General features: G+C 29.0%; 1 protein-coding gene across 1 annotated transcript; it reads right to left on the reverse strand.

Moving 5' to 3' along the window:
* Nucleotides 1–14,089: 14,089 nt before the first annotated feature.
* LOC107879445 (protein PELPK1-like) lies at nt 14,090–15,580 on the reverse strand. Its single transcript, XM_016726480.2, has one exon. It carries the CDS (start codon nt 14,980–14,982, stop codon nt 14,332–14,334), a length of 651 nt encoding a protein of 216 aa, XP_016581966.2. The 5' UTR covers nt 14,983–15,580; the 3' UTR covers nt 14,090–14,331.

Below are 15,580 nucleotides of genomic sequence, written 5' to 3' on the forward strand. Positions count from 1 at the left end.
TTCATCCATGCGCTTAAAGGAAGATCCCAATATATTTAAAATATTTGAAACTAACACTATAAGTTTTTCCACTTCAATACACTTTTTTGAGACTCCAACAAGAGTTAGTTGAAGTTGATGAGCAAAACAATGGATAGAATGAGCCGATTTGCTTTCTTGCCTAATCAACATTTTAATACCATTTATCTCACCTTGCATATTACTTGCCTCATCATAACATTATCCACGCACGGATGATAGACTCAAGGAATGTTGAGCAAGTAAATTAACGATTGCCCCCTTTAGAGATAAAGCACTAGTATCTTGACCATGAACAATTTCAATAAGTCGCCCCATTACAAATCCCATTCTATCAATATATCGCAATACAATAGTCATTTGCTCTTTACGGGATACATCAAAAGATTCATCAACTAGTAAAGCAAAGTAATCACCATTTAATTCCTCAAGAATAGCTTTAATTGTTTCTATTTTACATGCAGTCACAATGTCTTTTTGAATCATTGGAGAAGTCACTTGATCATTTAGAGGAGCATGTTCTAGCACATAGTTACGAATTTTATCACACTTTTTTGCATACCATGAGAGTATTTAAAGAAATTTACCTCTACTAAGTGATGATTTAGATTCATCGTGACCTCAAAATGCAAACTCCTGAGTTATGAGAAGTCTTACTACCTCAACCGAAGCAGTTAAGCAAATGAAATATCCTTTTTTAAGATTCAATTGCCTATCAAATTCAAATTGAATCGATTGTCGTTGGCATAATAAATCTTGGAATTTCTTCTTTGATTGATTGTGTATGCTGTTTGGTAGACAAATATATTTTTCAAGACTCTTCTTTTTATGCCGAATTCTAAATCCCGTAGTTGAAAATACTTCACCTCCACCCTGATGAATGCTATTGTCTTTTAAAAGATAACAATACAAATAATAGACTGCATCTTTACGAACACTATACTCCAACCAATCATGACATACATCATTAAACTATTCATGATTGACACGCCGCATTGATCTAGAAATATCTGTTTGAGGATACTCATGAGGCTTCAAACAAGGTTGACAAGGACCATTCAAGAGATACGTTCTTCTAATAAGATTATGATGTTTTGAAGGGTACTTCAATATTGGAATTCTTTCTTCCAATAAAAATCTTGGACAAGACACAACAAAAACACAATTTTCGGCCAAGAACACAAAATGGACAGATTGCTCTCTTTTCTGGAATTTTCAGTTTTCAACTTTTTTTTTTATAGTTTTCACGTCTCAAGCCCAAGATTGATCTTGTTAGAACAAAATCAACGATGGCTTTGATACCAAATGATAAGATAAAGACAAGAAAAATACGAAACAACTCCAAAACAGTCCACTAATCTTAAGGATTTGAGGACTAAGATGGAGACCATTCTCGGATTCACTACAACAACAACAATACGAGATAACAACGGTGCATTTAACACCAAAAACAGTAGAAACACAATGATAACAAGATGAACACAATGAGAATAAATTTCGGATTCAAGAAGGACACAAAATAGTCCACTATGAATCTACAAAGCGCAATAAGAACAAGATAGATAGATAGACCAAATGAGGGAATAATATTAACAACCCAAGAATTGTTACACCCTTGAACCTTTAATACTACACACAACACTAACGTATCTCCTAGTAGGCACAAGAGGGATCTCGATCTCCCAAGGACCAACGTTTCCAAGCTTGAATCCAACACGAGTGATTCCACACTCAAGTTGATTTCCCTAGTTACAATTTTAAATTTTTGCCTCAAGGAAAGAGGACTTGTCTTTCAATGTTATACAACATTCATAATCATCAAAATCTAATGAATGAATCCCTAGAAGGTTGTATTTATAGTGTATTACAAGAATAGTGTGAAATGTCCAAAATGGTCCCTTAGTCAAAGTCTTCAAGTGGGCTCCCTTGGAGTGCATTGTATGGACTGATTTTGGAGCCTAGTTAGGCCTTACTTTGCACTTTACGTGTACACTTCAAATCTTGGGTTCATTCACTCTCGCACTCACCCACCTCCGTGGTCGTACCCGTATCATTAATGCTGGCAATTAATTAAATAAAATTTCCAAACAGGTTGGACAAACAATTTGAATCAAATATGGATCAATCCATTAATAAAAGAGGGGATCAAAAATGAAAAAAATCAAATGACCAACCCATAAATTAAAGTTTAAATAACATAAATCTCAACCCTATGAGAAGTATTTACACTCCTTTATTTTTTTTAATTATTTTACTCTCTCTCCCGAATCATATACATAAGACAGTTGACATATACATAGCAACCTATGTATATACAAATTTTTGGATTTCTTTAAAAATGAAAATAACGAATTTCCCTGCTATTAAGGACGTAATTAACGCAACTAATTAAATAAGTGGATTATTGTATTCCTTAAAATATGTAACAGCTACTGAAATTCAAATTTTGAAAACAACAAATACATAAAAATCAAATCAAACAAAAAACATCAAAAATAATTTCAACACTGATTATTGATCTTCTTGAGGAAAAAAAAAATAATTGGAATTCAAGAAGATGAATATTGCTATTCTTTTGAGGTACTCTGGTCAATGAAGAACCGAAACAGAATATGTTAATTAAAAAAGTAAAGGAAACATTGTCGCAGAATCAATAAATTATTTGAGGTTAATTTCATTAGTTGTTGCTGAATTAAACATTGACGAATCTCAAAAAAGTATTGATGTACGTTATGTTGTCGACGACAATGAATCACCTTTTCATATCTGGGATGATAATAGTGTTCGATTGTATGTCGAGTTGAAGAAATCTTAACCATCCTTCGTGATGTACCCTTTGTGCATATCAACAATTGATAAATGTGCAGAGGACATACAGTTTGATAGAGAAACAAGAGTTGTTGTTTGCATGGAGGGTGTTGAATCTGATGTTATGGCTCTCTCAGTAGATGAGACACAAAATCAATATGCTTTGTATGTGCAAGAGTATTGATGTGAAGGTGAAACAGATGTATAAGGATAAAAAGACGCTCATTTCATTGATGTCGAAATATGTGGTGACACATGGATTCAATTGCAAAGTAAAATGTTTAGACAAAAAAAGATATTATGTTATTTTGTTCTGTTAATAAAATTATTTATTTAAATTTCATGTGTATAAATTCTAATTTTACCATTTTTGATAACTATATATATGAATTTATAACCGAACTTAATATAATGTTAATTATAGCGTGAATGCTATTATTATGTTTATATTTGTGTTGCATAGATTGTTTTCATGTTCTTATAACAATTTTATATACAGTTATATTAAATTAACAGAAACTTGAAGTTTTTATAGATTAAAGTTGTCACGAAATAAAGTCGCAAAAACAGAAATAGCATATTCATGTGAAGAAACTTGTTGATATATAACATATTCATTCAAAGTGGTTTGTCTATGTAAATCTATGTTAATGTAAACAGATTCAACAAAACCTTATTTCCAGTTACAAAAGATGAAGTGGTTATGTGGTCACATATACATAGTCATTTTTATGTATATGTCACTCTGACAAAACCCAAAATTGCGTCAATAGTATATACATAAAAAAAAATCAGTAATAATTCACATATAAATTGACTATTTTGTATAAATGTGTAAAAATATAGGTTTTACTCTGTTGTTTGTTTTTTTATAAATTGTGTAACACAAAAAATCATATATGTTTAATTTGTTTTTAATGTATAGTAGACGAGTTGTGTTGTATATGTTCTTTTTTTTAAATTTAAGTACGACAAAATTGTAACATACAACTCTTATAAACCTATAAATTGCTACAAATATTAATCATATTATTACTTTTTTTTTTATTTCAGCTATGTTATCAGATGTTACAATGAAGATTGTAAATTGTTCAGCTATATTGGAATGTTCCTAACAGTATAGATAAGGAAGAAGTTCTGCCTTCGATTTATAAAAGGCTGTCAGGAAGATCTAAGAAAGGGAGAAAGAAAAAATCAAGCGAAACACTTTCATCAAGTACAAATCGTTGTGAACATGAGGGGAACAATAGACGTTCCTGTAACTTTTTCCCAAAGCAGAACTAATTTGTAGTTTTCCTATACTCTTGATGATTAATCACTCAAATAACATTTTCTACTTTTATGTTTTGATTTGTTAAATAATTTGAATTAGATGAAGGTAATTTGAAATAAATATCAGTTTTCTTCATTTTTTTCAGCTATGTTTGATGTATTTATATTTATTGTTTGTCTTATATATTTGACAATTGCGTTAATAAGTTTTTTTTGTGCATTTTTGTGTCTACATAGCTTACTATTGCAACTGATGTTAATATGTGTTTATATACATAACTGATATGCAATTGCAGTTGCTGATGAGTAGTCTATATAATTGTTATGATTTTTACATTTCTTAATCATAAACGTATGAAATTATGAGTTTATAAGTATATGTAAATTACGACCAACTATTAATAGTTAATGTTCCTTATAAAATCTATGTATATGTAAACATATATTATAAGTGACTGTAAACATACACCAATTTATAGTTTATATATTTTTTCGATTAACTATGAATGTAATTTCTATGTCTATGATAATATGTACATTAAATTTGCTTCATGAAATCGTTTATTACATTATGTTAACGTTAGTTATAAAAAAAAAATGTGTATATGTAGTTTACTAATTCAACCCAATAAAAATTCATAGAAAAGAAAACAATCACCACCATAAACATCTTCGAGACTATTCAATGCTAACTATTCCAGATTCATGAGGTGGGGGGACATATTTTGTCCTTGGTCTTGGAGGGTTGTTATTGTCACTAACATAATATTTATTTGCCTTTCGAGGACCGTAATTTCAAAGGAGTGATGCATATTGCATACGATGATATTCAGCTTCAAAATCACCTGAAGGCACATCAATTCCTCCACTTAGGTATTCTGCATAACCAACAACAAAAACTCCACAGTCCCTGTATGTATACAATTCTATATTTCAAACCTTGTGTTTAATGAAAAACAAAATCATAAAATTAGAGTATATTGTCAGTTCATAACTGCTATTTTGTACATGAACCATAAATTTCAAAACAGGTCAAGTACATAACAGTACTTATGTATATGTCTAGCACATACATAGTTATTGCTTTTATGTTAACGTACATTAACCAAAGAGTTCATAAGCGAATAAATACATAGCAATACTTATGTATATGTCCAACACATACATAGTTACTAATTGTATGTATGTGGATGTGCACTAACTACATATTTCATAACATGTAAAATGCATAGATAGACTTATGTATATAAAATTTCTAACAAATAAACTATATAGATAGACTTATGTATATGTTTGCCACATACATAAGTGTTGCTTGTATGTGGATGTACAACAACTATAGAAATCATAACTGAGCAAACTACATAGCAGTATTTATGTAAATGTCTATCATATACAAAGGTATTGCTTGTATGTGGAATGACATTCTAGTACAAAAAAAATCACATAACTAACACTTATTACTTATGTATTTGTGAATCACATACATAATTACTACTTGTATGAGTGTTGATAGCTATTACGACAGCTTCAAATTAAAACATGGAAAACACCATATTCTACTGTAAAAACTAACAGCCATAACCAAAAATAAAAGCTCAAAAAAATTCACATTAACGATAAAAATACTATATCCCAGTACAAGTACAAATCACAATAAAAACAAAAAAAGAAAAAAATCTTTGATAAACGTGGCCTTGAAGTATCATCTTTTTTTTACTTTCTTGACGATTCTTCGATTTGATTTTTTGAACTTCATTCAGCAACTTTCTTGATCTTAATGTTTCATCTTAATGAGATCGTTCCGATGTTTTGTCCTGTTTTCAACAAAATTAGGGTCCTCGTAGTCAAACTCTCCAGGAACAAACTCAGTACCTCGATTTGTTGGTTCATTATGATCCGACTGAGTAAATCCTAAACTAAAAGACAGAGAATCATCCATTTACTAAGAAAAAGGTAGAAAATAGATTACATGCAATAACTATTTCAATGGAATCTATGAATTGGTAATGTAGAAAACCAAAATATAACTCCAAAACTAAGAAAAAAATACTAAATGAACATCATTCAACACCTTGTTCACTTCGAAAAACTCCAATTTGTAGCCTTCATACAATAAAAAGTCGGAGTTAGTACAAAAAAAGTTTACTAACCTCAGATCTTAAAATTTCATAAATTTTGGAGATTTTGTTAAAATTGAATGCCAATGTGTAAGAGTAGAAGTCAAACACGGATGAAAATTCAAAAAAAGAAACCGCTACTAATGGCTCCTTGATTGTAGCCGTGTTCCAGGGAGAACAAATCGTAAAAAATTTTTGGTAAAGTTATGTATGTGAACTTTTTGAGAGAGAATTGAAAAAATGGAATTTCTATAATAAGTTTTAAAAGATGGGATTTTGTGTAATTAGTTATAGTTAAGTTGTTGATTTATGTAATTTTTAGTAAACTAGTTTAATCGTACGTGTAACGTTTGATTATTCTAACGCTTTTATATTTATTTCTAGATTTTTTAAATCTTCTTAAAATCAATTTTAGCTGATTTAGAATTCTTAAACTAATGAAAAAAGTATTAGTTGTCATTAATTCTGATGAATTCTAATAAGCAAAAGTTTTACCATAAATATATTTAATTTATTTTGAACTCTTAAATATTAGGAAAAATAGTGAAAAGATGATTTTGTCTAAAGCAAAGACTTTTAATGAAGGGCAAAAGGTTCAAACAACATTTCTAAGGCCTTCACATTTTTCATATATTATAGATATAGATATAGATTATAGATATAGATTTAGGACTTTTAACATAGTTCTAATAAGAAAAACTTTAATAACCAATTTCAGTTAATTTTAAAATCCTAAATATTACATCAATAATGAAATAATAATTAGAGGCATAACTGAAAAAATGATTTGATCTATTACAGAATGTTTTAATGAAGGGCAAAAACTCGAATCAATTTTTGTAAGGATCTTTATATTTTTAATATATTTGATATTAGAGGTTGGTGATAAAGATTAAAGATTAAAGATTATAGATTATAGATTAAAGAAGTAGGTACCTAAAATATAAAAAAAATTGTTCTTCAAAAAGTATACATTTTTTTTTAAGGAAAGACGTATGGTGCCTATTAAATGATTGACTTTTTTCATACAAACACTAACCCAAAAGAAGCCTAAATTTTAAGTATAACTCAAATAAGGAAAAGTTTAATAACTAAATTTTAATAAACTTTTTAGTTTTAAAAACTATTAGAAAAATAGCAAAATGACGATTTTGTCTATTGTGATGTATTTTAATGAAGGGTAAAATGTTCAAATCATTTTTCTAAGGGTTTTCACACTTTCAATATATTGTAGTTATAGATTATAGATTATAAATATAGATTAAATCATTGTTATTGCTCCTGAACTAATCTGGTATGTGAAAAGTGGAACATAATTTTTGGTTTGCCCGATTTTACATACATGGGTTATTCTTCTTGCGAACAAAAAAAAATTGTTTTTCTCATCTATATATACTAAATAGCAAGAAAGTCTTGCTTAGATTGTTGCCAAGTGGTAGCCTAAGATGATGACATGTGTTACTTTTTAGGACAAATTAGTTAAACTTAGGTTTTAATTAGTTACGTATTAGTTAACTTTTTATTTTAAATTTAAAATAATTAATTATTTTTGAGTAAAAATAGCATAGAAAAGGAAAAAAAAAAGTAGGATGACAAGCTAGGGGAACGTGCAAGTCCGATAACAAAGTGGTGGGGTAATAATTGAATAAGTTTATCTGAAAAATAATAAAATTAATTTAACAAGAATAAACAACATTGAAAACTATTTAAAATAAAACCAATAAAAACTAATATAAGCAATTTGAATAAAGTGAAATAGCCTCCTTCTTTGAGGAGTAATTGTGAACATGAATCTTGATTACTTATGTCACGGCAAATTATTGAATTAGCATCATTTTGCAAAATTGATAAAACATCAAATAAAATAAGTAATATTTTAATAAAATGAAATAATAATTACGAAGAAGAGATATGCTACTTAAGCATATTTGGTCTTAATTTCATTTATTTTCGTATCTTTGTATTTTTATTATTTATCTTTAAAAGAATATTATAAATTAAAACAAAGAAAAAAAGGTAACAAAACTATCGTATTTCTCCCACAACTCCATTTCATCCGCCAAAATGACCCACATCCCTTAACCTCTAGTTCCACTATCAAAGGGCATAAAATCACCTTTAAATACACACTCACATAACACACAAGCACAAAGACACAATACCCCAATGAAGCACACACTTTCGAGTTTCGAATGTTCTATTTTCTTTATCTTCAAATAGCCATTTTACCTTGAAGTTTATGATCTTATTGAAACTATGATCTTATTGAAACGAAGTTAAGGTGCGTACACTTTCTATTAATCTTCAAGAAAATATTTTTATCACAATCTTTGTATTAAAAATTCGTAAAAAATTATAAGTATTTTTGAGATCTTTGCACAATTATAACAAAGAAGTTACAGACGATTTACACTATTTTTTTAAAATTAAAATAAATTTTAATTATACGTTTGAATTTCAAATGGTTATAATTTCTGAACTTTTTTCACTCTTCTTTTCAATTTTTTACTTTATTCTTAGTACCTCTAAGGTTTTTCTCTCCTCTCCACTTTTCCCCCCTCATAACCGTATTAATAGTCTTTACTTAGCAAAAATGACTTCATAAGATTCAAGCATGTAAAGGTAAAAGCACTTTTGTTCTTGATAATTTTTTTTATATGTGAATATATTTACAGAGAAAAAATCAAGAACGAAACTAATGGAGATAAGCTATTCATCACAATAATGTAAATTTTATTTTTATTTTTTATATGATTAATTTACTCTTCAATAATTTATTTCTAAGTTCTTTTTCGTTCTTGATTTTCAAAGCAATATGATGCATCAATTATTAGTGTGTATTTTTCGGATGATAAACTAGAAAGCAACTATGCCGTCAAATTAAAAACGTTGTCTAACAATTGAATTTATCGTATTTATGTATGTTTTATTAATCTCTTGCTTCTATATTTTAACATTTATCCCTTAACTACATTATTATGATAATATATATTTTTTAATAGTTTCTGAGAAATGCGGAACCTTAATGGTTAGTGCTTTAATTCTCCTTTCATTAATAAGTTATGTTGTAATGAGCATTCATTGTTTAATAAAATATATTTTTTAATTGTTTTATACTGAAGAAATTGTGAATTCCTTTTCTTATTGATTTTTTTATTCTTCAATAATATTTTTTGTGTCCTTTTGGAAGGAAGATGGAACATTCATTATTAATCAAACGAGGAATTTATTTATCCTTTCATTAATAAGGATATGTTTTGCATTCACCGTTTATTCAATTATTTTATTTTATTTTTTTTGTTCTTTTCTTATTTTATGTTTGTATTGCGATTTTCTTAAAATAGTCTCATTAGGTATTATTTTCATTTTAACTATAAAGCTGCAATAAATAAAGTTTATGATTTAGTAAAAAGATATTTTTTGTAGATCATTTTATAGTCTAGGCCTTACTGTTATTCCCTTATATTTTATTTTTCTATGTCAATATTTTTTATTAATCAATTTTATTTTTATAGTTAAACATGTGTGGATTATAAATCAATTTATTGAGTAACAGTTTCTCAAGAACCTCACAGATGTTTTCAACAGAAATTGACATAACTGAAATATTTACATGAAAGACATACAACTTAGTGTTGACTGAGCCACTTTTGGAAGCTTTCATCATTATAGATTTTGTTTTTTGATGGATTATCTCCTTACTATGTTGATCTCTTAATAATACCTTCTAAAATTCTAAAAAAACAAATGCAATTCTTTTCATCTTATTTTCTTAATTAAGCATTTATGAATTTAATCATTTTACTTAGTGGGATGTGAATTGTGATAGTTTTGGATATCTAAAATAGTCAGTCCTAATAATTTGTACAAATAGTTATGATATAAAATAAATGATCCTACAACTAATTAAAATTTTAATTAAATGCATGATAACATAATCTCATTTTCTTTTTAGACTATTATTGTTATCCAACCAATTTAGTGATCCGAATATAGCTTGCAATATGTTAAGTTTTTTTCTATATATCTAATTTTTTTTTTCTTTTCTAAATTATGTAAAAAATATGATCACTTAAGTTACAAGAGTTACTGGACTGATTGAGTTTTTGAACTATGGAACATAACGTTTAAAAGATTAAAAAATCAATTGAAAGTTAAATAATTCGTAGAACATAAAAACAACATTCCCTAAAAAAAAAAAAAAAAGACTTAAGTTTGAAGGGTTACTTAAAAAAATTTTGCCATATAAAGCAAGAAAATGAAGTTTAGTTTTTCACATTAAAAAAGGAAGGAATTGCTTTCGAAAGTACCCCTAATTTTTTTTAAAAAGTCTTGGCATTTTTAATTTTTTCCAAATCCTAAGATTTATTTAGAAGTAATAACCAAATTTAATGGCTAAAAGACAAAAAGTAATCTAAAAGATGTTCGAGCATTAAATTACTCCTTCCATTTCATTTTAGTTGACCCTCTTTCTAAAAATATTTATTTCAATTTAGTTGTTCCTTTTGATGAAATCAATAGTATTTTATTATATTTTTTCAATACTACCCTCAACATTAAATGACTAAACAAAGTATATTTACTCAAATTTATATTTTCAAATCATAAGTAATAAGGCTAATTTGATAAAATAAACACCTAATAAATACTTTCTTAAGGAGAGTGTCAAGTCAAAAAGGACCAACTATTTTGAAACAGAGGGAGTACTAAATATATTCTATTTTTAAAAACTCAAATAAATTTTAAAAGAAGTTTAGAGCTTCAAAAGTAAATTTTAATATTTAGTTTCTTTTCGTTTCATTTTAAATTTAATGTATTTTCAAATAACAAATTTGTTGATGTTTAATGCCATTTAAATACTCCCTTCATTTTATTTTATTTGGCTTTTTTTGACTTAACACACCTATTAAGAAAATATTAATTAAAATTATATTTTACACAATTAACCCTATTAATGATGCCTTTAAACTATAAATTTAACTATTATTATTTTTTTTTATTATTTAATATTGAGGGTAATATGAGAAAAAAGTGTTGGAAAATATGTTCCATGAACACATACAAAAATATACGAAGAAGAAAACAAGATAAACGGTTAATAATATGAACACCAAAAATAGATTTGAGGCTTGAAACACGCCCGAAACGTTTTTCTGAAAACAATATTTGTTCTCTCTCCTCTACGAGATTGCTATGAGATTTCACGCAAATAATTTTAGTAGATATGATAAACCTTTAAATTTCTGCACCAAGCAAATAGTGAAGATAATCTTATTTGAAAACAAGAACTCTAATACTTGATCTCACATAGGGAAGAAAAAAAAATATTTGTAGAGAGTTGAGAAGAAAAAAGTTTTTGGGAAAAGTTATATCTCGATAAACTTAATCATCTTTTTAGAAAATTGATTTAAACATAAATGGTAATGAAAGGACACAACCTTCAATCTAAAAAGACATCTATTTTCATAAAAGACACAATAATTCATTTGTAATTGTTCATACAACTAACCAACTAAGCTCTTAAGATTTCTCTCGCAACATTTGTGATTGTTGTTTATTTGTTTGCTGTTAAAATGTGTTTTCTATTTTTCATATGTTGGAATTAGTCAGTTCATTTAATTTCTATTCATGTTGTCAATATATGCAACTTTATCATATACGAGGCGAGGAAAATGCAAGAAACATAGATTCAAAAATGAATGTTGCCACTAAAATAATATGTGCACTATTGTTCAGAGCTTCAATTAATTACTATCAAATTTTAATCTTTTATGGTGATTCATTTTGAAGTAAAATAAATAAATGATTGAAGTCTTTTGATAGAAAAATTACTTAACAATGCAAATTGAAGTCTTTTACTAAACTGAACCCCTACGTTTGAAAGCTTTCAAAATAGGTAATTGAAAGAATTATAGACCAAAAAAAAAAAGCTATATGAAAACTAATCTCAAAATCCCGCATTTGTAACTTCCTCATTTTACTTCTGCGTGATCACATTCACACACAAGTATATATTATTGGATACTTTCAACTTTCATGTAGTAGCAACTTTGATTTGTTCGGTTTTTTATAATTTTTTCCCTCTTTTCCTTTTTTTTATATCCATTTTCAACTACTCCTTATTTATAGGAAAATCAAAATGTAGATTATTAAATATTTAGTACAAGAAAATGATCACTTCCCATACAACTAAGGAAACTAAGTTGTTTCTCTCCCCTGTTGCACTCTATTTCCCCACAAAAATTCATATACACAATTTACACCCTCCTAAAAAGACAAAAAAAAAAAAAAAGACAAAGGAATAAAAAAGAAAAGATGGAAAATATTAATACGAATGTATTAAATTTATATTACTAAAGAAACCATTATTAAATTATTGCGAATTTTGTACATTAAATTTTAGAAATTGTTTATATATATATAGAGAGAGAAATCTTGTATATATAGAAATTTTAGAAATTGTTTATATATAGAGAGAGAAATTGTTTATATATAGAGAGGGAAATTTTGTACATTATTAAATTGTTTAGAAATTGTTTTAGAAATCATATTTCAATTCCTTTCAATTATATATTTTTATAATTGAAAGGAAAGTTTAAATTTTATCATTTAATTTTCTTCTTTTTCTAAAAATAGTTAACTAATCTATTTTTTTCTTTAATATTAATACCAAAAAGACAAAGGAATAAAAAGAAATGGTAAATAATTTCCCAAATAAACAATCTCTTTCGTTAGTCATAAATCGTTGAGAAGCGAAACAGTGATGGCTGTGGCAATACCACACACGAATGTAATCATGCATGCTAGAAGATATATCCTATATTTTTTTTTTAATTACTAAATGATCTTCTTTAGATATTATTGATGACTTAATATAATATGTAATAATATTATTTGCGTATTTCAGGCCTGATAAATTAATGAATTGTATTAAACATATCAAATGAACTTGGTGCTATTATAGCAATAAATTTCAATAGGGGATCACTCTTTCTTATTTGCCGTAGCCCGTAGGAAATTTATTAGTAAATTTTAAAAATTAACTTAAATAAATTAAATCTCAAATTCTATATTGGAAGAAGATCTTAGTATCTTATTGCATATGAAATTGGTAGATTTTTAATAAACAAAAAAATCTAAATAGAAGCTTCACTTTTTGTATTTTGGATAAATTCAAATCTCAAATTTAACACTATTAATATAATCTTATTATTTCAATTACATGTAAGCTTCTATATGAGGAAAACTAATAAAAATATTGCAATAGAAAATGATTTACAAAAAGTGTTAAGAGACAAAGTAAAAATATTTGTACTTACAATCCATTTAAAACTTAAGTAACATAATGAAATTTTTTATTAAAAAAGGAATAACTTAGACAACTTAGAAATATAATACATATAATTTTATTTATACCGAGAACATTGTCGTGTAAATCATATTTATTCTCTAATGTTATTTTTATCTGCATAAAATATTTTAATGATTCATTTTCACGTAAAATAACCGTGCATCGCGCGGGAGCATATACTGGTTATTGTAAAAGTAAAGCAAATTCATACATGATTTTAAGAATTCCTTTTTTATTATTTCTGCATTCAAATTTGCAGATATATATATATATATATATATATATTCTTCTAGTTTATTGCCACTATGCGGGCGTCTAATTTACCAAATTCTAAGAGTATATATAATGTAATTTATTTTCTAATTCTATTAAAAGATCTCTAATTTTAGCATCGACAGTTGTATCATCCAAGAACTTCTTACCAAAATTAATTAGAAACTATAGCTTTTGGATATGACTTAAAAAAAGAGCAAATATTAAAGAGAGTGAGGAAAACAATGTAAGCTGGCTTATCAAAATATAACAAGAAAAAGAAAGCGGTTGGCTTTATTTGATAGCAAATTCAGTCTTGTACAATATATGAGTAGATGATATGTGGATATTCATATTATCCATCATTCAATCCATTATTCATTCTTATGAAGTACCAGCGAGTCGAATAATTTATCCATTCGTATCTAGACAATTTTCAATCCACTCATATGCGATCTAACTCGTACGTTAGCCAACATGAGTCATGGCACATGAACAACACCATAGTACTCACGGATAAGTTGAAAATGCTTGTTTAAACAATTTTGAAATTTCTGACTTTGGCACACTTGGGATCTGAGGCTTTGACAAAACCGGTAGTTCTACCAGTTCGGGTGATGGCGCAGGTGCTAGCTCATGCTTTGGTGCACTTGGCCTTTCAGGCTTTCTGAAACTGGGAATCTGGGGACTTGAGAAACTAGGAACTTTGGGCTTTGGGGTTGCTGGAATCTCAGGCTTTGCGAAACTAGGGGTCTCGGGCTTTGAGGCTGATGGAGTTTCAGGTTTTGAGAAATTAGGAGTCTCGGGCTTTGAGAAGCTAGGAGTCTGAGGCTTTAGGGCTGCTGGAGTCTCAGGCTTTGAAGAGCTAGGAGTCTCGGGCTTTGAGGCTGCTGGAGTCTCAGGCTTTGAGGAGCTAGGTGTCTCGGGCTTTGGGGCTGCTGGAGTCTCTGGCTTTGAAGAGCTAGGTGTCTCGGGCTTTGGGGCTTCTGAAATCTTAGGCTTCGAGAAGTGAGGAGTCGCGGGCTTTGAAGCTGATGGAGTCTCAGGCTTCGAGAAGCTAGGAGTCTCGGTCTTTGGGGCTGCTGGAGTTTCAGGCTTCGAGAAACTAGGCGTCTCGGGCTTTGATGGTGTTGGAGTCTCAGGATTTGAGAAGTTAGGCATCTCGGGCTTTGAGGTTGATGGTGTCTCAGGCTTTGAGAAACTAGGAGTCTTGGGCTTTGAGGCTACTGGAGTCTCAGGCTTTGAGAAGCTAGGAGTCTCGGGTTTTGAGGCTGCTGGAGTCTCAGGCTTGGAGAAACTAGGAATCTCGGGCTTTGGAGCTACTGGAGTGTCAGGCTTGGAGAAACTAGGAATTCCGGGCTTTAAAGCTGCTGGAGTCTCAGGCTTGTAGAAACTAGGAATCTCAGGCTTTGGAGCTTCTGGAGTCTCAGGCTTTGAGAAACTAGGAGTCTCGGGATTTTGGGTTGTTGGAGTCTCAGGTTTTGAGAAACTAGGAATCTCGGGCTTTGGGGCTGCTGGAGTTTCAGGCTTTGGCTTTGAGAAACTAGGAATCTCGGGCTTTGATGCTGCTGGAGTGTCAGGCTTTGAGAAACTAGGGGTCTCGGGCTTTGGCTTTAAGACACTAGGAATCTCAGGCTTTGGGGTTGATGGAGTCTCAGGCTTTGAGAAACTAGGAATCTCGGGCTTTAGGGCTGCTGGAGTCTCAGGATTTGAGAAACTAGGAATCTCGGGCTTTGGGGCTGCTGGAGTCTCAGGCTTT

This window comes from Capsicum annuum, chromosome 8 (genome assembly GCF_002878395.1).
Source record: "Capsicum annuum cultivar UCD-10X-F1 chromosome 8, UCD10Xv1.1, whole genome shotgun sequence".
In the NCBI taxonomy this organism is placed as follows: Eukaryota; Viridiplantae; Streptophyta; class Magnoliopsida; order Solanales; family Solanaceae; genus Capsicum; species Capsicum annuum.